Source organism: Myxocyprinus asiaticus, chromosome 33 (genome assembly GCF_019703515.2).
Source record: "Myxocyprinus asiaticus isolate MX2 ecotype Aquarium Trade chromosome 33, UBuf_Myxa_2, whole genome shotgun sequence".
Taxonomy (NCBI): domain Eukaryota; kingdom Metazoa; phylum Chordata; class Actinopteri; order Cypriniformes; family Catostomidae; genus Myxocyprinus; species Myxocyprinus asiaticus.
This window is the reverse complement of record NC_059376.1, coordinates 35,692,049-35,716,979: the sequence shown is the minus strand read 5'-3', so window position 1 is coordinate 35,716,979 and position 24,931 is coordinate 35,692,049. Positions and strand designations below refer to the sequence as shown.

The 24,931-nt window shown below is 36.3% G+C and overlaps 1 protein-coding gene across 5 annotated transcripts in view; it reads right to left on the bottom strand.

The window, feature by feature from the left end:
• Positions 1-21,615, bottom strand: part of dennd2da (DENN/MADD domain containing 2Da) — a 34,940-nt gene extending 13,325 nt beyond the window's left edge. Inside the window, exons 1-11 of one of the 5 annotated variants that reach the window (XM_051668215.1) lie at positions 20,765-20,810; positions 16,871-16,949; positions 13,507-13,565; positions 13,046-13,108; positions 12,802-12,885; positions 9,713-9,796; positions 8,246-8,421; positions 6,771-6,883; positions 6,607-6,676; positions 6,047-6,124; positions 2,735-2,875 (exon numbers count right to left, since the gene is read on the bottom strand). In XM_051668215.1, the coding sequence (XP_051524175.1) occupies positions 2,735-2,875; positions 6,047-6,124; positions 6,607-6,676; positions 6,771-6,883; positions 8,246-8,421; positions 9,713-9,796; positions 12,802-12,885; positions 13,046-13,108; positions 13,507-13,565; positions 16,871-16,949; positions 20,765-20,795 (978 nt within the window). In that variant the 5' untranslated portion in view covers positions 20,796-20,810. The other 4 variants (XM_051668217.1, XM_051668216.1, XM_051668218.1 and 1 more) reach the window with 4 other exon arrangements.
• Between the last annotated feature and the right edge of the window lie 3,316 nt (positions 21,616-24,931).

The following is a 24,931-nucleotide window of genomic DNA, read 5'->3' as shown; positions in this document are numbered from 1 at the left end:
CAGATACTCAGGTGACATTTCACCCCACACTTCCTGTTGCACTTGCCATAGATGTGGACATTCTTGTCAAGCACTTCTCACGCACCTTATACTCTAGCTGATCCCATAAAAGCTCAATGGGGTTAAGATCCATAACACTATTTTCCAATTATCTGTTGTCCAATGTCTGTTTCTTTGCCCACTCTAACATTTTCTTTTTGTTTTTCTGTTTCAAAAGTGTTTTTTTCTTTGCAATTCTTCCCATAAGGCCTGCACCCCTGAGTCTTCTCTTTACTGTTGTATATGAAACTGGTGTTGAGCGGGTAGAATTCAATGAAACTGTCAGCTGAAGACTTGTGAGGCATCTATTTCTCAAATTAGAGACTCTGATGTACTTATCCTCTTGTTTAGTTGTACATCTGGCCTTCCACATCTCTTTCTGTCCTTGTTAGAGCCAGTTGTCCTTTGTCTTTGAAGACTGTAGTGTACACCTTTGTATGAAATTGGCAATTTCAAGCATTGTATAGCCTTCATTCCTCAAAACAATTATTGACTAATGAGTTTCTAGAGAAAACTGTTTCTTTTTTGCCATTTTTGACCTAATATTGACCTTAAGACATGCTAGCCTACTGCATACTGTGGCAACTCAAAAACAAACACAAAGACAATGTTAGGCTTCATTTAACGAACCAAATAGCTTTCAGCTGTGTTTGATATAATGGCAAGTGATTTTCTAGTACCAAATTAGCAATTTAGCATGATTACTCAAGGATAAGGTGTTGGAGGGATGGCTGCTGGAAATGAGGCCTGTCTAGATTTGATCAAAAATGACTTTTTTCAAATAGTGATGGTGCTGTTTTTTACATCAGTAATGTCCTGACTATACTTGGTGATCAACTGAATTCCACTTTGGTGAATTAAAGTACCAATTTCCTTCCAAAACAGCAAAATCTGTACATTATTCCAAACTTTTGGCCACCAGTGTACATGGCAAAAAGCATGCTGTTCATGTAAAGAGTCACCCTAATCTCAGCCTCAGATGGCACACCCATAGATCGCCCACACTGACCATCTGATATACTTCACACAAAAATTGCAAGAGTTGGCTGAAATCACTAGTTCCAAAGTAACTGACCCATTGCTATGCCCCACCTTAAAAGCATTTCTAACTAACAGTGACAAATTTTCTGACTAATAGGTGTGAGTGAGAAACAGATCAAAAAAGTCCTTTTTGTACTCTAAATCTCCACTTTCACCTTTACATTTGTTTAGTTTCACTTTCGCATGTGAAAGTTAAAGTGGATATTTAGAGTAAAAAAGGACTTCAATATTGATCTGTTTCTCACCCACACCTATTACATCACTTCTGAAGATATGGGTTTAAACACTGGAGTCATATGGATTACTTTTATGTTTCCTTTATGTGATTGTTGGAGCTACAAAAAGGTCTGATCACCATTCACTTGCATTGTATGGACCTACAGTGCTAAGATATTTTTCTCAAAATCTTTGTATTCTGCTGAAGAAAGAAAGTCATGCACATCTGGAATGGCATGAGGGTGAGAAAATGAAGAAAAAATATTTGGGTGAACTATCCATTTAAGGTACTGCGTTAAGTACTGTAGAGGAGGACCTATTCACTGGATTTGCCATAGTTCGGTAGGTTATTTGCAATGAATCTTTGAAAGATGGTAAAGAGTTTTGTTTAAGCCGCTTAGTAGCAAGTAAACTAGATACCCATTAACATAACTGTATATTTAGCTTAGAGTTATGTTTGTGAAATAATCTGTACTTGTTACTTTTAGATAAACAAAAATTCTGATTGCAAATTGTACAAACATTTATGCTAATTAATTTTGTGCGCTCTGTGTAGTCGTATACTAGCCGGCATTATTTGAAGTTTTTACATGCTGATCTGTTACTGTGGTAACTGTTTCTGATAAACCCTCTCCTTAGTAGCACATAAAAACAAAACTAACTGTGGTTGGTCAAATATTTAAATTTAAATGATTTAAATAATTAATTTCTGTCTAAAGGAGTGGCCACATTTACCTTAACACCGCAAAATTCAGCAGACGAAATACAGTCCGCGCAATAGGAATCCGCGCAATCGTGAATTTCGCACAATGGACATCTGGTGGTGAAGAATTTCCTCCCGCAGATTTAGTGTGGAGTTAAAGTTTGGTGAATTTCACCGCAATGACCAATAGGAAGTTGCTTTGTTTGGCAGTGACCTCTGTGTAGGTGGTACTTTGTACACAGTTACACTGAATCATTACAATGAACAACATTTTCATTTTAGCGAGTTTCATTTTCCACAGCTCTTCACTCTTCACTCTTTACACAGTGTAAACTGCAGCACTAAAAAGAGGTTGCTTGGCAATTAGTTTTTTTGCTGGTTTCAAACATGCTCAACATCTGCCCACTCTTTTTTCGCCCATGGAATTTCGCTGTGCATAGTTAAATGTGTTCGCGCCTGTGGGTGGATGTTGGTGAGACTAAGCTGCAGTATCGACCAGACTTTATTACATTGGTCAAAAGACTGGGTCAGGACTTCATAATATCCATATATGTATGTTACGCTTTGTGTCAGAAGGCAGAAACAACATGTCCAATATCCAATGTCCTAAAACTGTGATGTGGTTCTGCAAAAACATGATGTTAGACTAAAATGTTTTCTTTCCCCCAAAGCTAGATAAACTATATTAGCTTCTTTTCTGTAGCTTACATAGAACATCCTAGACCTGGTTCTTACCTCAGTGCCTCTTTCAGGAATAAAGCTCTTGATATTAACAGTGTGTCCAGGGGCAGGAAATGCTGCCTCCCTCAGGCTCAGCATAAATGGATAGATCATTGCCATGGAGATCTTCCTACGTTGCTCAACCTCATCAAAGATCTAAAATAGCAAACAGATTAGTTAAACAATGCTGGAAGCACATAGTATACTCATTAGGCAATGAGTGAAGATCACTGAGAGAAATCACTTTGATCATTAAAAATACTGGTGAAAAACTCTTACTGTAAATTTATTTTTAAACCTGCATGAAAGAAATATAACACATGAGATCTATCTACCATCTCAGTTGTTGTCTGAGAGCAATGGAAGTACTGGGTGACTTTTGAAACAAACACTACTGTCTCCTCTAGAGTTTTAGAAGAGACCTCAATTATTTCAAGCCATTATCTGAGCTACAGTACGCTATCCACGTTAATTTTATAGCTCTATAATCTTACTGTATGTCAACAGCTGTCTCATTAGTGTAAAATTTTCCCCTAAGAATTTTAGGAGAAACATCAAAGATGAAGTTCATACTTAAAAAAGAACTCTATTAAGACAACATGATCACACGGAAGTTGGCATGTTGTTTCCGATAGTTCCGGTACCCGAGGATCAGCCACATTATGCCGACGCACAAACAAACGGCATTTCCTATCAGACATTTTCACATTTTGGCATCAGTGTGTTTATCTTCTGTGGCTCGACCGAAACCATGTTACGTCATCAGTGTGGGAGTAATCGCATTCGCATAATCATTGATGAGCACAATTTGGAGGTTGCATTTTTCCCACTAACATGTAATTTTTACTCCACTTGTGGTTAGTGTAAGGCCAATGCCAAGATGTCTGATAGCCCAACACACATCAGTTCATGGAATAACAAAGAACTTTCGACTTCAGACAACATCTGAACTCTCTTACAAAAGCTGCCTGAATATTACCACGTGTGATAAATTGCAAATCGCCTTTGCATTCTTTTACAAAGCTGAAATCTTCACTTGAATATAACCACAGTGTGATAAATTGCAAATCACCTTGCTGCCCCCTCTTCTTTCTCTCCCCCTTCCCCCCTTCAACAACTTAGGACCAGTACAAAGACACAAGATTTATATGTAAAAATATAACAAATACCATGAAAACAAAGAATGCAACTGTATGTGTCTGATATCATTTAAGAGGTCTCTGTGCGACTGGTATAGTGGTCTCTTTCCCATGTTGGTAAAACTAATGGTAACAAAGTTATAAGGTCTTTGTCAAATACTGCATAATTCTGGAGGTCTATCCCCCTCCTTGACCTACAATTGAAATGATCTCCTGTATGTTAATAAGGTTAAAACCCAGGAAGCCAAGAACCTATTCACCCCCAAATTCTCATTGTTCAAAGGATAATACCATTTGGTACACAATGTTTTCTGTCTGGATATATAAGGAAGGTTGGCCAAGAGCTCGGGGAGTCTGTATGCAAATATCCCACACAATTGCTGTGTGTAATTTTCTCTACCAGGACTCTGTAGTCAGATCTCCTGCACAATTGCTGTGTGTCACTTTCTATTGCCAGATATGTTACTTTGACTTGTTTTTATTTTTAGAAATGTTTGTTTATTCTGATCATGTGTGAAATTGGCTTTGACTGATTTTGTAACTTATGTTTTAAATCCTACCTGGCAAATAAATAGGTACTTTTTGATTTATTCTGTAATAAATCCAAAATCATTTATCACCGTAGATTCGAGGGACGCCTTTTGTTACTGCAAACTTATGTCCAAGATAATGATCATTACTGGAGCTTATGAATAGGAGAAAACCACGTAAGTCACTGCTTATCACCGTTTTAGCAAGTTGTATGAAACGTGACTAAATAAAACTATCATCTGGTTATGAGCAAGCAGATGATATTAGTAAACCCTGCATCCGCTGACTATGAATGTGTCCGAGAGATCTATGTAATTAATCGGCTGGCATATGACTCTAAGCAACAATCGGAACCCGAATGAAACGATAATGAAAATTACGATGATTCAGAGTAATCAATAACTTAAAAAGACCAAACTAAAAGAATGATCAGAAATTAATTAGAGCTGTAATCTAAATTAGAGGTCAACTTAAATTGGAGTCAGATTAATATAATTTGGAGTCAGATCAAATTAATAATGGAGTCAACTGATAAAGTGCAAATTAATAATAAGTATTTTTGCTTCAGCGCTCAGAAAAGACAGAACAATGCAGAAACCTTCAGGGGCCATTCTATTGGAATTTTATTTTACAGTTAGGTTTTGGGTTTGGGATGGGGGAAAAGTTTTATAAAATATGCATTCCTCTTAACTGTATTACAGCCTGTATACAGCTGAAAACATCTAGCTTTTGGTGGCCCTCTGTGGACATTTCACTCAGAAAATGGAGCTCACATGTGCCCATACATACGCCCAACACCACTTACCGCTTTGGCCATTGGGGCAGTGTTTCGCATTTCGGTAAGCATGGACTGATTTTAGCTAAAGTCAACCTACTGTTTCTGATTTCAATGTGATATCATTCTGATTAAGACTCCTGAACAATGAAACAGTGACCTCTGAGCAATAATGTGATTTATCTAGCTTTTTATAGTGTATTATTTTTAACATAAGCAATAACTTGTTTACAAAGGCCCAATTTTGAGTGTCCATTTCTTCAAGGTCACATTAGCTTGTCTTTGGTGTTTGTCCTAAACAAACAAGTGCTCATCAAAAAAAGTACCTGCACAAAGTTCAGCTCAAACAAACAAAATATTCACCCACAAATGTAGTGATTTAGCGCACACAGTAAATGGTGAATGGTAAATGTATCTACAGACAGCTCAACTCAGTGCTTCTTGAAATTTAGAGAACTAAGATTTAGCATCAGCGCTCAACTCACCACGCGCCCCACTGAGAACGAACCACATTATAGTGACCACGAGGAGGTTACCCCATGTGACTCTACCCTCCCTAGCAACTGGGCCAATTTGGTTGCTTAGGAGACCTGGCTGGAGTCACTCAGCATGCCCTGGGATTCGAACTAGCGAACTCCAGGGGTGGTAGCCAGTGTCTTTTACCACTGAGCTACCCAGGCCCCAATAAATTACTTTAAAGATTAGCAAAGACAACAAACTCTGTCTGTCTGTGAATTAAAACTATGCTAACAAAACTAAATGTAAAGTTTGCAAATGCTATACATTAGCAAAACAATACATAAAGTGCAGAAGCAGTTACAGTTGACATACATAGCACAAAAGAAATGTACATGAGCCAGTAAAAGACTTAAGATATTTCACCTTGGAAAAGAGTCCAAAGCAGGCTAAATTACTGATGACACAGTAGGCCTCAGGAGGACGAGCACCCTTTCCATCCGGCTGAACAAGAAAACAGACAGAAAAACAGAAGCAAGTTCCTTATAAACATGTAACAACAACTTACATTATATATGAATGTTCCTTATTAAGGTTTGACTACATTTTTCTGTCTTTTTATGCCTTCAAGAATAACTTGGTGCCTGGTGCTTGCCCATGCAAAACTCTCTGACACATTGCTAGGGTGTTCTGGGTGGTTGTTAGGTGGTTACCTACTAGCCCAAGTCAAAAGAGGTCAACCCCATGTCTCTATGATATTCCGGTCCCTCTTTTAAAGTCTATGGGTTTACTTCTTTTTTTAATGTTTTTTTTTATTTATGAAAATTCACTTAAAAGATTAAATCCATACTCCTCTTCAACACTGAATTTGAGGTTTAATTTATGTATTTTGAAAAAAACAAAAAAAAACAAACCCAAAATAAGAGTAATAGTCATGGTGACAATTGTTTTATCAAGCAGCATTAATAAGCCCAGTCAAAATTTACCAGCAGCCTCCTACAGTATCCATTCTTCCTGGTTCCATCAACATCTGTAAGCACGAAAGAGAATGTTTCACTGTGAAGTAGAAGAAAGGGAGAGAACGTGAAAATACGGTTTCTGTGACCACACATCATGCTGGAAGAAATGGCGTGTCCAACGGTAACAGTACCTGCGATATTCTGTTAAAGGAGCCCAGTTAACACCCTCAGGAAAGCAAAAGAGTGTGAGCGCTTTCAACGTCTTCTCTTCCTCCTCTTTCTGAAATCGCACCATTCCATCCTTCTGTGGTCATTAGAAACAAAGAGAGAAACAATAAGGAACATATTTACAGTACTGTGCAAAAGTTCTAGGCAGTTGTGAAAAATATTGTATAGCGAGGATGTTTTAAAAATGATCCGGGCTCTGTGGGGGCCATACAATCTGTTGCCAGACTGCTTGTTCTTTTTCTATTTAATTATATTTGCAAAGAGAATATTTGGAAATCTAAAACTGACATTTCCTATTGATTCCTAAGATATAAAATAACCATCTTAAGACAAATGTTTTTGTGAAGCATCTAATGTGTTTTGGACAGGACTGTATATGCCAAAAAAGTTAAATAAATTCTAATTTCTGGAATCATTTATTAAAACTGTCCTATAATTTCTTAAAGTTGCTACTCTGATCAATATGATAAAGATAATCACTAATATCTAAATAAATCTTAAATGTATAATTTCACTAATTTCATCCTTAATTTCGTCATTTAATCATTGGCTGCATTTAAAAAAGGATATTACATCACAATGTACAATTGACCACATAAATGATGTGTTCACAGTAAGTATGATGAGATTACCCATAAAAGACTGCTCTACTGTAATAAACCCATCTAATAAGAAATAAATAATTTTCTGCTCGTACCATGTTGGGTATTATACTATAATTTTTTGTCTTGGTTTCTAATTTTAGCTTTACTAGAATTATGTTGTAACAAAAAAAATCAGAAAATCAAAATTGTTTTGATGGATTGTTTACTTCGTAATTCGTAAATCTTAAAAATAGGCAAAATATTTTTTGAGTGTATCTTCTCTGAACAAATTCAGTAAAATAAAACTTAAAGCAGAGCTCTTTGGCCTGAGAGCAATATGTGTGAATACTTCAAGTCTTTAAATTTGGAGAAATGACTTCAGACTACCAAATTTCATGCCAAACTTCACCTTCACAATCCCTCACAAATTTTCAATAAACGCCTAAAGACACAACACTTCAACAAGCATTGGACCCACCAGCTTAACCCACCAGCTAACTGTTGCTTTATCAAACTATCTATTAGTTAGTACTTCTCCAGCCATTTTTGGAACTTTGTATTGTAGCACTTACTGTTGTAAATGTAATAATGAACATTCTTAAAGACTTCATCAAATCAAAATTGGAGTTTTGTGGCTTTCAGTCGATATCTGTTTGCTCTGAGGCCATCTGCATGCTAGTGTACTCCTAAAAGTTGACAAGATTAAAACTGCTGTCTAAAATGAGATTGTTCCTTTCCCATAAGACTTTTTTTGTTGTTGAGATTTTAAAAACATTGTAACGACTTAACAATGTGAAAAACTGTGTTTTTTCTACATGTGCCTGCATCCAGGACACATGGTCTGTCTGTATCACCTTGGGAAACTGATAGATGATCTGTGGTTCATATGTCTCATCTTTGGTCTTCTTAGGCCTCACCACCACCAGATACTCGAAGAAAAACTGCCCGCTATTGTAGCGCTGCTCCTTGGACTTCTCTTCCACGAGAGAGAGTTCTGTGCTGACAGGTTGGTCTGGTTCATTAGACACTCCTACATAAATACACACATATTAGCTTCTATGATATGTTTGCCTCTTCCTACAAAAGATAACAACACAAATGCTCCAAAACCACTCAGAGGTTAAATGTAAAGTGTGTACTGTAATTTCTGCACCACTAGCATCACCAAACGGAATTGCAAAACTGATGTTTCAAACAGGTTTCCTAAACACTCCTTCGCATATGCCATTGGTCGTCCAAACAGAAACAGATTTCCCAAACTCACGCCATTGGCTGACCCAATGTTGCTATGTTTGGCTAGTCAGGCAATAGTTTAAGCAATGCTTTGATTGCACCACAGTGTTGACACTTTTCAACCTACTACACATATTACCTACTTATAGTTGTCTCTGCATATTAAGCATAGATAAGAGAAAGTATTTCAATACGTAAAAAACAAACTTCACCTTTAAGGGACAGAGTCTTTTCCGTGTTAATTCAAAGGATATGCGACCAAAACCAACTGTATATAAATGTCATATTCTTTAAAGCTCTATGAAGTTTCTCTTTAGAAGGAGCACAGTATCAAACCTTTTGAAAGCTGAAACTCTGATCAAACAAGGAACACAGAGCTACGCTCAAATACGAACCACAAACAACAAGCGAGAAAAACTGAGCTCATCTGTGCGTTTCCTTAACATTTCCTTTGAAGCCTGCTTTTTTGGCAGCCTCCCCCAACACAGTGAAAGGAATACCAGGACTCCACTAAGTCACAAAGTCTTGTTCTAGCTTGACTTGCCTCACCATGGTAACCCCCAGTGTGCCTTTCTATAGAGGACAGAACAATAACTGTTGCTTGTAACTGAAAAGACAACAAATGCACTAAGGAATGGATGCAAATTAAGTGCTTTGACAAACTTTGTGATCCTCCATGTGACTTCATAAATGAATTCTTATTGAAATGCAATAACAACACATTACAAGCAAATGTTTTTAAATAACTTGAAATAGATTTGTGGTGAAATGTTTAAACTACTACGTTTGTTAAATACACTATAAATCCAACAAACACAAAAGATAACATAATTTATCCACCTACATTTTGTGATATTCATAGCAAATAATAATAATAATAATATTAATTATTTAATTATAGTACTCATTAAAAGACTCATTTAAGATGCTTTTTGCCACTTGAAACAAATATAAACATACACTCAGTGCAGTTTATTATGCCACAACATTTTGAGAATATAAATAAAAAATAAATATCTGAATAGATTATTCAAGTAGCTAGTTATGTGTTTGTAAAAGTTAAAAAGCAATACTTAAAGTTTTCTCACCGTCTTTGCTATTTTTCCCACGGAAGGACGAAAAAAATGTACTGAACCTCTTCATGGCTCCCATCTCTCGGTCTTCATCTTCAACTGGAAGGAAGGCACCAGAGCAATGACAGTACAAACAGAACAATCATGGAATCAATTTATCAGCTGCAACTAAAGTTGCTCAAGAAATCCATTGTTCATAGAGCAAAGAAAATGCTTGCCTATAGTGCACAACATGTTTACATAGTTATAGTAGATCAAATTGCATGAAGAAACGGGGTTTTAATAGAAATATTTTCGGTTCAATACAAGTTATGCTCAATCCACAGCATTTGAGGTATAATGTTGATTAACATGAAAATGTATTTTTGAAAAAATTGGCTATAATTGTAAAATTGGCTATAACTGTATAACCAATTGTACAATTGGTTATACATTTACACAGAAAGGATTAGTAAGCGATTTTATCACACTAAAATCATGTTATCATGCATATTGTTTGTGTCTTGTGGCTATACTTTTGAAAAAGTGAGTATTTTAATGTTTAAATTTCCCATTCACTTCCATTGTAAGTGCCTCACTATAACCCACATTTTTGCTTTTTTTAAAGAAAAGGAGGGGCAAGTCAAAATTTATTTTTGTGATAATCAATATTATGCCACATATGCTGTTGATTGAGCAACTTGTATTGAACTCGGAAAATTCCTTTTAATTGCTTTAAATTACATTTTGAATTTATTTCAGTGTGGACTCAGACTTTTGAGCCCCACTGTATGTTCCATTTCTCAGCCAAAAAGGTTAGTTTCTTAAGCTGAAAGATAAATTAAATTCTACTCTCTTAATTCATTCTTTCACGTGACAAGGTTTTCAGGAGTTCCTCCCTGTAAAGTTAACTCTAAATGATCAAACGCACCAACATTACCTGCGTTGTATGTTATTGAAGTGCATTACAAAATTCCAGACAGTTACCAGTAAAACATCAATATCTCTCATACAACATTGTGACAGCAGCTTTACAACCAGTCATCCCAGCACCAGAAACTATCATCTTTTGATTTTAACAGTCTTTCATATCTAAGGGTGTGTATGTATGTATGTATGTATGTATGTATGTGTGTGTGTATATATATATATATATATATATATATATATATATATATATATATATATATATATACACACATACACACACACATATATATATATATATATATATATATATATATATACATACACACACATACATATTAATATATACATACATATATATATATATATATATATATATATATATATATATATATATATATATACACACACACACACACACACACACTATATATATATATATATATATATATATATATATATATATATATACACTACCGGTCAAAACTTTTGAAACACTTGACTGAAATGTTTCTCATGATCTTAAAAATCTTTTGATCTGAAGGCGTATGCTTAAATGTTTGAAATTAGTTTTTGGCAATATTTTAACAAAAATTCTCTCTCAGCTCAAGCTCTCCATTCCATAAGAACATTATTATTTTTTTATTTTTTTTATTTTTTAATGTACACGTTATATAGAATCCATATGTATTAACACACTATGCAACTTACTCCGGAGTTTATAAGATTTGGTCTTCGTTCCTCTTCTTTTGACACTGGAGAGAGTAATTCCGTTCATGTTCCAATCTGTCGTGAATTCATGTGATAGTTACCACATGTAGAGATCTAAGGCAGCAGTCTTTCCTACGACGTCGCAAGATCGCGGTGTGAACAGCGAGGCATGTGAATGCGCTGCTAATGTCAGCGAATGACTCGCTTGTTTGAAATGGTTCCTTTTGGTGATTTAGTCGAACCGATTCGTAAAGCGTCCGTGAATCACTCAGCGTTGTTTACCCTGCGGAACTCAAATCCGTCTGTTTTTTAAAGGGTACTGAGCGTTGGTGACAAATATGAACCATAAACTACGCAACATGTGACAAATGTTCTTCAGATTTAAAAACGGCATAAACAAACACGACCAGGATGTGAGAGGGTGTCTATTTCACACACACACACACACACACACACACACACAAAAAAACGTCCAGCGCTAGGACGTTTGTAAACACTACTGTTTGAACAACGATCAATGATTCTTTTTTATCAGATGATTCATTGAAAAGAACTGTCCGAGCGAACCGAGTCGCTAAAGCGAGTTGGACCTTCCAGTTAGCAACGACCACGCCAATTTAAATATTTTCCCTGGGGACTTGCTTTGCTGTATTTCAGGGCAGGTTCAATGACAATTTTCACTTAGGATTCAAATGTTCAAACTGTTATCTGATCTGACTCTTCTATGGGAGGTCCTTTTTTCCTATGCTGTCTTTGTTGCAGTTCTTTCTTTCTTTCTTTCTTTCTTTCTTTGGTTCCTTAATGAGCAACATAACAATAAGATTGCAATCAACTATGCAAGACAAAAAAAAAAAAAAAGTTCATTTGAGAACATGCATCATAGTACAATGCTAAAATGTTAATTTTGTTATTACCATTTATTATAGAAATGATTGAATAAAATATCTATAATTTACAGTAAGAAGTCCACAATGTAAGAGCTGAATGTGCAAAGTTTGCGAATTAATATAAAATATGACTTACCAAATAGACATGACATGAAATATAGCTATGTATTTTAAGGCTAAAGCATATCACTGTAGTCACTTTTGGATAAAACTTTCCCAGCTTAATAGTTGTGTTGATTTAACTACTGGTTTCAGTTAAACCTGGTTTTAGTTCAAGTGCACTTGGTAAGCCACAAAAACATTATCAGGGGCAGAGGTGCTTTCTGGTTTTCCACCCCCTCAGCATTGGCGTAGAAAGTTTAGACTAATCTATGTAATACTGACCTCAAGAGCTTTACCTCTGAATGAAGCAGATACAGGGCCTTTCAAACACCAAATTCTGAAAATAGTTGTATATTCAGAATCTAAAACCATTCATTTGTTGCCTATATCAAAATTTACACAGACAGCTGACCCAAAACTGACAAGCCCAAACAAATGCATTGGTGGAAAACTGCCTGTTTCACCTCAGTAGACTGACTCAAATGGTGGAAGTCTTACCTTTGCTGGTCTCAGTCCCTCCGTCTGAGAGAGCTCGTCTCTTATCTATGTCACTGGAATGATCTTCTGGTATTTTTGACCTCTCTGTAGGCCAGGGCAGAGAATAGAGCTTTGAGCTACAGTCTAAGATAGTGTATACTGTGTAATTCATCTGTACACCTTTCAGTTTATTAACAAAGCAAACTTTGATGGCTAATGTAAAGAGAGGTGTGTAATCTGTGAGATGCACGTTTACGCCAATCACCTCTGAAAGAGGAAAATAATCGCCTCCTGAAATAATTTTCCCCTTCATCCTGTGATGGTCTAGCTATAGTATTTAAAGAGACACATTATTAGAAATTTTGAGATTAGTCTTTCCAAGCTTGTAATGTATAAATGAATATGTTTGTTTTGAGTATAGTGAAATGGAACACTTTACTCTCAAAAAATGTATTTGATATTTTACCCATTTCAATTTCCAAATAAAATTCCAAAATCAAATTGAATTGAGAAATCTTGAATAAAATAAAATGAGAAAAACCTTAATATTTGAAGTTTTATTAAATGTAATTTTGTTAAACATTACACAATTAAATTTGATAGAATTCTGATTTGAAATTTAAATGTGTAAATATTTTTGGAGTGTAGAGAATTTATTCTTAAATACTACTACTTATAATAATAATAATTCATAAAAATGTATATAAATTCATTTAGTCTACTTACTTCTAGAACGCATGGACGAGAAATTCCAGGTTCTCCTGGGTGATGTCATAATGTTCCGTCTACAAGAAAACATACTGTAAGTCACTGTACACATTCAGTCCAATTCCTTCTTGATCATATTGATAATATCTCTTAAATAGTCTCAGGTTCAATTACAAAAATGATTAATTACAGTTGGCTAAAATTAGATTGGCAAGAACTGGGCCTTATATGTTAAGGTTGCCATTGTTGCTCAAATGTGAGAAACTTGGATCTTTTTTTCCCAAGGACAAAGTCATAGTCCTTTGGCTCCTTAAATAAATATTAACTCACAGACTGGTAAGAAAGGATACACCCTTCTCTGCAGGTGTGCAGAGATCACAGGTATGAGTAAGCTCCATTATTTCCATGTTGGTCAGCTCAGCTATAAATGTCAATTGTATTCCAAGTGAGCAATACAATTACTGTATATTTACCCACTGGCTTTAGTGACGGCATAGTTATCATAGACACCTGCTATAACATTTAAATGATATTGTACATTCTATTGATTTATGAAAATCTCACCACTAAATAACTTTAACATAGATGTGTGTCCAAACCGGATCTATTGATGGAATTTTGGCAAATGCTGCATGAGCAGTGCATATGCACAGTTTTAGAGACGTGAACTTAACCAGCCAGGAAAAGGTGTTGCCTTACACGTCAGATGCAACTCTACAACAGGAAGTATCAGAAATTTGGTTGCTTTGTTGAGTTATATGTGGTTAATGCTTATAGTTGAGCCAAAACATATAGCAGAGATGGCAATATATTCTCATGTTGTTCTGATGGTATATTGTATGAGGTTATAATGTCATACCATGATGTTATATGAAACGTTAAATCAAGATGCATATAAGAGAAGTATGTGAACTGGACATTGTTGTCACACTGGTTTCACAAATTACTGAAGTGCTATAATATAATAAAAATAGAAAAAAATATATGAATCATTTTTAAATATAACATATATATACAGCTGTGCTCAAATGTTTGCATACCCTTGCAGAAATTGTAAAATTTTGGCATTGATTTTGAAAATATGACTGATCATGCAAAAAAACTGTCTTTTATTTAAGGATAGTGATCATATGAAGTGATTTATTGTCACATAGTTGTTTGGCTCCTTTTTAAATCATAATGATAACAGAAATCACCCAAATGGCCCTGATCAAAAGTTTACATACCCTTGAAAGTTTGGCCTTGTTACAGACACACAAGGTGACACACACAGGTTTAAATGGCAATTAAAGGTTAATTTCCCACACCTGTGACTTTTTAAATTGCAATTAGTGTTTGTGTATAAATAGTCAATGAGTTTGTTATCTCTCACGTGGATGCACTGAACAGGCTAGATACTGAGCCATGGGGAGCAGAAAAGAACTTTCAAAAGACCTGCATAACAAGGTAATGGAACTTTATAAAGGTGGAAAAGGATATAAAAAGATATCCAAAGCCTTGAAAATGCCAGTCAGTACTGTTCATAATCACTTAAGTGGAAAATTCGGGGATCTCTTGATACCAAGCCAAGGTCAGGTAGACCAAAAAAGATTTCAGCCACATCTGCCAGAAGAATTGTTTGGGATACAAAGAAAAACCCACAGTTAACCTCAAGAGAAATACAGGCTGCTCTGGAAAAAGACGGTGTGGTTGTTTCAAGATCCCTGAATTTTCCACTTCTTAATAAGTGATTGAACAGTACTGACTGGCATTTTCAAGGCTTTGGATATCTTTTAATATCCTTTTCCATCTTTATAAATTTCCATTACCTTGTTACGCAGGTCTTTTGACAGTTCTTTTCTGCTCCCCATGGCTCAGTATCTAGCCTGCTCAGTGCATCCACGTGAGAGCTAACAAACTCATTGACTATTTACACACAGACACTAATTGCAATTTAAAAAGCCACAGGTGTGGGAAATTAACCTTTAATTGCCATTTAAACCTGTGTGTGTCACCTTGTGTGTCTGTAACAAGGCCTAACATTCAAGGGTATGTAAACTTTTGATCAGGGCCATTTGGGTGATTTCTGTTATCATTATGATTTAAAAAGGAGCCAAACAACTATGTGATAATAAATGGCTTCATATGATCACTATCCTTAAATAAAAGACAGTTTTTTGCATGATCAGTCATATTTTCAAAATCAATGCCAAAATTTCACAATTTCTGCCAGGGTATGCAAACTTTTGAGCACAACTGTATATATGTGTGTATGTATGTTATATTTAAACACACCTTAATATTGAAAAATAATTAAAATATAATGCAAAAATATATTTATAAGTAAAATTCTGAATTACCTTATTATTTATGTTTCAATTTATTTAAAAAGATATACTTTTAGCTAAAATATTGTTCATATTCTGTATGAAAAGTTTAAAATAAACACTGAAATGCCGTTCTACCACTGTATTTGTTTTTTTGTTTTTCCCACATCTGCCAGTTTTTTACTAATTTCAGATCCACCACAACTATGTCCATTAATTATTATTATTTTCAATTTGGTTAATCAGAGAGGTTCTGTTGTGGTCCAAGTCAGTCAAGGTAAACCATGTTTATACTTAAAACAGGAATCTCCATCCTCTCCCATACATTTATTGCCATGTTTTCATGAAAGACGTGGTCGTTAGTATACTCTGGGTCTTTTTATAGCATACTGTATTCCCCACAGGACGACCTCAGGCCAGCATTAGGTCTTCCTGTTGCCCCAGTGACTCTGTCTCAGCAGTTATGTGGGAATCTTTGAAGGATGCACTTCATGACTTTTGTATGTGGCAGCTGTTTTAACCTAGTAAAGATTCAGAGCTAAATGTACCCATTTAGTTGCATAGATGTTAAGCGTCTTCATTTCAGTGAAGATCAGAAATTGCAGCCAGTTTTTTTTTTTTTTTTTCTATATAGTAGTCTTAGGGCTCTTATTTTAGTAGAACTTGTATCTTTGTTAAATCTCTTATGACAAATGCAGATGTTTGGATAAATAAAAGTGCCAAAGAATCTCAGTTTTGGTCTTTTTAATCATAAGATTTGGAAAGAAACTGCGATGGGCATTCATTGGAATACAGTCATCTAGAAATGGGGGTTTAAAAGCTGGTGTAACCAGTCCTGCTCGACCAGCTCTGAGCGGGATTCGAACCGGTGTCAGCTGGCATGGGAGGCGGGCGCACTAATGAAGAGGTTAAAGGCTACAGCCCCTAGTGTCAGTCGCTAGTGTGCCTCTTGAGGCCAGGGGAGTGAGGTTTACACATACCGCACAGTTATCATATACCAGCTGACTCCTGTTACACTGGGATAAAGAAAGTAACTTAGTAGCATATTTTGTGGGACTCAAGTCTGAGAGCAGCACCTCTTCTTGATGGACCAGAACTTGACAGACAGGCAGACAGATAGACAGGAGTGTTTATAGACCTGCTGTGTGCTGGCTGCTGGGAAAGGGAGAAAGAGGGAGGATTTTTAACCATCATCAATCATAAACCCACTTATTCTCTCTTCTTTTCTTGTTCTCTCTCTCTCATTATTCCAAATTAAAAGTCACACAGTTTAAGAAAAACTTGTAAATGGACCATACTCTCTAGTAATGAATGTGGTGGACTGCACAGCTGTTTTATCCAACTGCTCTTCAACTTTTCAGGCTTTAGCGCTACACTTTAACCGCTGTTATGCAACGTCAGACCCTTTTGTACAATTGTTTGCGTCTTTTTTCCAAAATCAGTGTTGATTGAGTGCTAAGTGAACTTTGTGAATGACAAGACCTGATCTCAGACAAGGACTTAGATTTAGTTTGAACAAATCTACATCCCCCCCAGAGTCTACGGCCCTGATCTCAGATTGGTCTCCTTCCGCAAAGTATACATTAAAATCATCTTGTGAAAGGTACCATTGACTCTAAAATAGCTCCAAAAGATGTAATTCTCTTTTAAAGAGGTTTAAAGAGAGCTTAGCAAACAGATGTTCCTGCATGTTTCATACACCTCCTAAAGCACACTCTGACCCAAAAAAAGACAACTATTGAAATCAAATGGTTTGTCTACAACCAGCTCAACCAGGCTATTATACTTCTTCAGGATCTGTTTTAATTAATAGCACAAATGTACCAATTTTAACATCCATAGGTTAAAGGGACAGTTCACCTATAAATTAAAATTCTGCTGACTTTCTTTCTTCTGGAACACAAATGGAGATTTAAGTCAGAATGTTAGCCTCAGACAGCATTTATTTTGATTGCATCATGTGTTTGGAAGAACATGATGATGAGTAAATTATGTCTGCATTTTCATTTTTGTGTGAACTAACTCTTTAATAATTTCACTCTTAAAGTGATAGTATCCCCAAAATGAAAGTTCTATTCATGTTGAATTCACCAGGACATTGATTGTGGAAGGCAAGATTTTCAGTTAATAACGGCTTACATTTTAATGTATTACTCCCATAAGCTATTGCATGGCTTTAGATTACTTAGAATATAGTGCACAAGCAGTATGGACTACATTTAGAGTGATTTTTTGTTCTTTTTGGACAGTCTGAATCACCAGCCATTATCGCTTTATGGTAAATAGCTGTCTGAACATTCTGGTAAATATCGGATTTTATGTTCCACGGAAGTGGGGGGCGTGCGAGGCAAAAATCCGATGTGATGTGCGAGACGATCGGTCCTAGCATAATGTGTATAATGTGTGAGGAAGGGCAGCCGGTGGAATTTCTAGTGGCCCCCCTGGGGTAAGATGTTGGCCCCCTATGGAGCTGGTGCCCTACACAGTCTGTGTAATATGCATATAGGGAGCGGCAGAACTGAGCTGAAGTATGAAACTTTTTTTGCGTTAAAATACTTTCTCCTATCCAATCTAGGAGACAAGACAACTATTAGTAAGCCATTCATAAGTAAATTTTCTCGTAAACTGTAAGCACTGTAAGTCTGTTAGTGGAAGTCTCTGTGGTGCTATGAAATTCCTCTGTTTGTTTTAATTGACCAATCTACTGTATACAAACACAATGACATGAGCGTGAATTGGGGGCCGGACTATCTCTTTGTTTGACCAACGGCAGACGGGGGGTGTATACGGAAAGCTGTTTTGAAAATGAAGTTTATCTTTTGCAGTTCCATTTGGTGGTGCTAGTGGTGCAGAAATTGCATACTTCGGCTTTAAGTAAGTTGTATTCGGCTGCTCATGTGATTTTAACATGGCTGCCCCCATGAGGGTACCCTCTCCATGTAGAATAAAACAGCTTTTATAAGATTACTGATATGACTGTAGTCTTCATCTCACGTGAGTGTTCATGATTTTATACATATGTTTGAAAATGACTATTCATTTCTTTGGTAGTATAACTTTTTTAATGAGGAAAAAATGAATAAGTGCACCTTTAAGCCTGATCGTAGAGATTTGTTCTCAGCTAGATCTGTAAAAATCAAGACAAACTAATTTGGAATTTGAGAACTCCTTTTGAATGAATTTACAGTACTGCCATTAACATTAGCCAAAAGACAAGCATGAACACGAGTGCAGTACACACCCTTGCCTTTAAAGCAGGTCATTATGTAATTAGATTCTCCTGTAGTGCACTGTACTGGAGAGCTGTTGGCCAACACCGCAGGGAGGAACTCAAGTAAAAGTTAGTTTGTGTGCTTCTTTTTATAGCATTGTTTATAATTAGCTTATTGAAGCCTTTAAAAGCACTTATTTGTTCCTGCTAACAGAACATGATCATTGCATCACACCCCATTGCAACATTTCCTTTGCCACTAAATTCATAAAATGGCCAGGCTAGTAAATTCCTCTACAAAAAGCTCTCTTTTACCTTTCAGAACAAAAAAACGTCCTGAAAGTAGTCATTTAGACCACTTCCCTAAACACTGTCAACATGGACCATGTGCTCGAGTTGTCTTTAGGTGCGCCCTCTGGAGGGCAGTTTAGCCCCATATGACACTAAATTACTGTATATTTACTTTTTAATTTATTTTTTATTCTTTAATTTAAGTTTTAAGTTATTTAAGTACTTAAAAGTAACTATGTAAAAATATACAACTAAGCAAACATATTATTGAGAAATACAGACGCTATTTTGTGCAAACCATTCTCTCAGTTTACTACATTGTAGCCTACAGTAAACTCACAGTAGATCAACACTAATATGTTTTGTTTAATCTTATGAGGAAGTTCTTTAGGTGTGAGTCTTTACTGTTCTCACCACAGGAAATGCAACTTAGCAATGTGTTAAGAGTCCTCCATTTTCACAACCAAGAGTTATTAGACATTTTCTTTTCTTTTATGAAACTGTTGCAAAAGTCACTTTCACTTGTTTGACTTGACCAAAACTCAAGTCTTTCAGCAGACTATTTCTCCAAAAGTGCAGTAAGACTTAAAAGATGCAAATATGTGTCAATTTTACTTTGCATGTGACACATGCATTATCCTTACTTGCCTTTAGTCTTTTATCTTAATTTTTGTTCAAATGAAAATGGTTTAGACTAAAATAAAATGCTACCCACAAAATACTTTCTTTCTTTCTTTCTGTTTCTTATCTCAATATGCAAGTTATATTAAGTACAAACATGTATAGTCAAAACATGTTTATACTTTATATAACTTGCATATTGAGATGAGACATCAACTAAAAATAAAATATACTCATGCCAGTTTATAAACAATTCCTACATATGCATTTTGAGCTATTTCAAATGAATCAAACATGCTGTGCACAAGGTTGGGAGGGTTACTTTTGAAATGTATTCAACTACAGATTACAGAACACATGCTGTAAAATGTAATTTGTAATGTATTTCGTTAGATTACTCAAAGTCAGTAACGTATTCTAAATACTTTGGATTACTTCTTCAGCACTGGTAGATTTTTTCACTTGTTTTGACTATAAAAACTCTGCCAGTACAGTAAGACCATATACACATGTTAAAAATACATTCTCTGAAAAACCTAAATGTCTTATGCAGTTTTGTTTCTAAAACAAGATCAATCAAAATGTTTTAAGGATTTTTTGATATTTTTACAGGAAAACAATACAAAAATGATTCTCAAGAATATGATTTTTGCCCTAATATCAAAGGTCTTACTAGTAAAAAAGGAATTATGATCCAACGTGAATTTTTTTGATAAACAAATATGATCGTGCCTGGTAACATGTGCATGTAAAATGGCTAGAAATAGCATTTTAGCTTAGCGTAAAGCTGACAATTTACACAAGGTTTATTTCTATTTCATCTGCTCCAAACTTACTTCAAACTTACTTCTCTGTCTGCTCGTATGAATGTAACACATAAGAAAGTGTTTCACCACTGTTCAAATGCACTTTGGATTGCATCATTTATATGTATAAATGTTTTCCATCTGAAAGGACTAAATATTAAATGAAACAAATGACAATAACATGCAAAGTAATCTCTTCTAACTGTATTTTAATTACCAATGATTTAAATTGTAACTGTAGTGAAATACAGTTACTTATATTTTGTATTTTAAATACGTAATCCCATTACATGTATTCCGTTACTCCCCAACCCTGGCTGTGCACCTGTTCGCATTATGTAAAAAAAAAAAAACAGTGCAACTGCTCATATTTCCTTAATGTTTCCTGTTTTCAGCATCTTTATCAGACCCGAATACAACTTGCTAACCAAGAATTTCTCTCATATAGTGAATTTCAAGTGCGCTAACAGGTGTTTCTATGAAGTGAAAGCATGCATCATGGGACATCAAAGCATGTCTCTTACTGCCATGTGGTTTGTAGAAAAACAAACTGTTCACAAGGTGACTTACCACAGTGCAAAGTCTTGAGTCCCTCTGGCTTGTAGATTAAGAAAGTCGTCAATCTTTGATTTGATTTGATTAATTATTTACCATATCACCTTGCTGTGTGAAATATCGGTCGACAATAGCACTGTTGTTCCATTCCTGTATACCTGAACAACTGGTTTCTTTTATTTTGTCTTGACAGCTAGTCAACTCCTCGCTACTATGCCTTCGATTCTTTTCAAACTGCCTGAATTTTCTGTCTTTGCCTTCCCTCTGTCACTATGCTCTGTGTGTTTGTTTCAGAGTATGAGTCTTGAATTGCTTTGCCGCTTCTGCTTTCATTTAGAGGAAGTGTTGTGGAGAACTGAAGCGGATTTTGCTCTACAGTGTTCAGGGGATTTCCTCATCTGACATACTGATGCTTAACAGCCTTCTCTGTTACAGGTGAATCAGATGTAGCTTTACTGTAATATGTTAAGGCTGAAAGTATCAGTCAGATATGTTTACTGTTGCAAATCTGTCCCAGTGTTTGTTCAGTGACAGTGTAAACACATACTGTGCCATAAGTTGATAGAGACAAATCTTGGTTTTAATTGCAAAAGTTGTTTATCGCTGAGAAAACTTGATGATTTCATTATCATTGTATATTTCATTATTCTTCAGGATGGAGACGAAACTGGTAGTTTGTGCACTGAGATGTGCAAATTATTGCAAAAGGATAGGCCTACTTATTTTTTGCATATATTTTTAATATGGACAGAAATTAATAATTTCTTAAGAGAACAGGTTGGAGTGGGATGTTTCCAGGAAATGGTGATTAATCATTATACCTGATGAAGAATTCTTGGAGAAATGTTGCACCCTGGAGCCCCTTTTTTTCAGGGAACGATGGAAGATGGAGAGAGAGTTCAAGTCTAGTCCTAACAGAAAACAAGAACATAAAACCATTAACAAATCTGTCTGATCTAGAGCAATCTAAACATTACAGATCTCAGTCTGAGAATTTGCATTCATACAAATACTCTATGTATTAAGTTAATCCTATTTTCCCACAAATATGTTCGCTTCTGTTTATTGATGCTGTATAAGAAGAAGTGAAAGTAAAAGGTGTAAAAGTTATTAATTCACCACAAACTCTCACATTTTACTGGAACATTTTATCTGTGGTTTGTTTTTTATCTATAAATTCCAGTCCATTAGCTGAGCAAATTTTACCACAGAAATATTGTGAGGTAAGCACATTGTTTCTCAGAGGGCTGATTTTGATATCTCTCATTCTGGTCTACTAAAGCAATCAAAGAAAATGGTATTGTGTACAGAGGCACAGACAGATGTACCATTGGATAAGACAAGTAAATATTAAACAATACCACTCAGAAACTTTTCTTTCTGTCTTGTCCTCTAGCTTGTCAGGATGTTGAGCTGCTCTCACTGCTTGAGTATAAAGATATGCCACATCAGCTAGGAAAATAGCAAAAAACACACAAAAACCTTAAATGATTAGTTCACCCAAAAATGAAAATTGCTATACAAATGTGTATGACATTGTTTCTTCTGCAATACACAAAGACTTTTAGAAGAATATCTCAGCTCTGTTGGTCCATACAATGGAAGTGAATGATGATCAACACTTTGAAGCACCATAAAGCACATAAAGGCAGCATAAAAGTAATCCGTACGACTCCAGTGGGTTAATCAATGTCTTCTGAATCTTCAATTGATTTTGGATGAGAACAGACCAAAATATACTGTAACTCCCTTTTCACTATAAATCTTGACAGCAGTCTTCTTGGCGAACATGATATCAGGCTCGAATACACTTCCTAGCGCCATCTAGCACTCTGCTCATGCCCAGCACTAGGAAATGTAATCGAGCTTAAAATAATGATCGTGTCAAGAGACTTATGGAATGAAATATGTGCCGCTGGGATTGGAACTGAATTTTAGGACTTGAATTTGAACATATTTACTTGAAATTGATTTTACAGTTTTGAACTTGAATTGCATCAAACTTTTAACTTGAATTTTAGGAACTGAATTTGAACATGTTTACTTGAAATTGAATTTGCAGTTTTGAACTTGAATTACATCAGACTTGAAATTCAAACGTATGTGGCACAAATTCAGATTGTTAAATTCAGATAAAAAATTTTAATACACTGATTCAGGTTTTTTATTCTTATATTCTTATACTTTTTATGCTCGTTTCGAGGGAAATAACACCGCCCTCGCAGAGAGAGCTCTTGCAGCCGAAGTTACAGAGGTTAGTTCACTCTCTGTCTCTGTAGCGGATGCAACCCGATCCTTCTGACGGGTGAATATCCATAAAGCCGCGGGTGCAGACAGCATTCCGGGCTGCGTCATCGGAGCGTGCGAAACCAACTGGCTGGTGTTTTTATGGACATTTTCAACCTTTCCCTCTCCTTGTTTGTGGTCCTCACATGCTTTAAAACGTCCACACTGCTGTCTCCCACCTGGAAAAAAGGAACACATATGTGAGAGTGCTGTTTGTGGACTACAACTCAGCATTCAACACCATTGTACCCTCCAAGCTTGATGTGAAACTCCGGGCTCTGGGCTTAAACAGCTTGCTGTGCAGCTGGATCCTGGACTTCCTGTCAAACAGATGCCAGGTTTTTAGAATGGGCAGCAATATCTTCTCATCACTGACCCTCAACACTGGACTGTTCTCAGCCCACTCCTGTATTCCCTGTACACACATGACTGTGTGGCAACACATAGCTCCAATGCCATCATTCAGTTTGCTGGTGATATGACTGTGGTAGGTCTGATCGCTGACAATGATGAAACAGCCTACAGAGAGGAGGTGCACACTCTTACATGCTGGTGTCAGGAGCACAACCTCTCCCTCAATGTCAGCAAGACCAAGGAGCTTGTGGTGGACTTCAGGAGAAAAGACAGAGAACACAACCCCATCACCATCAATGGAGCACCGCTGGAGAGAGTCAGCAGCTTCAAGTTCCTCTGTGTCCGCAACACTGAGGAATTACATGGTCCGCCCACACTGAGGCCATTGTGAAGAAGGCTCACCAGCGCCTCTTCTTCCTGAGACGGCTGAGGAAGTTTGGAATGAACCACCATATCCTCACACGGTTCTACACCAGCACTGTAGAGAGCATCCTGACTGGCTGCATCATCGCCTGGTATGGCAACAGAACCACCCTCAACCACAAAGCCCTGCAAAGTGTGATGCGAACTGCCAGACACCTCATTGGAGGTGAGCTTTCCTCCCTCCAGGACATCTATACCAGGCGGTGTGTGAAAAAAGCTCGGAGGATCATCAGAGACTCCAGCCACCCAAGCCACGGGCTGCTCTCACTGCTACCATCAAGCAGGTGGTATCGCAGCATATGGACCCGCATCAGACTTTTGAACTCTTGATTGCTCACGATACATAAACTCAGCAAAAAAAAGAAACGTCCCTTTTTCAGGACACTGTATTTTAAAGATAATTTTGTAAAAATCCAAATAACTTTACAGATCTTTTTTTGTAAAGGGTTTAAACAATGTTTTCCATGCTTGTTCAATGAACCATAAACAATTAATGAACATGCACCTGTGGAACGGTCGTTAAGACACTAACAGCTTACAGACGGTAGGCAATTAAGTCACAGTTATAAAAACTTAGGACACTAAAGAGA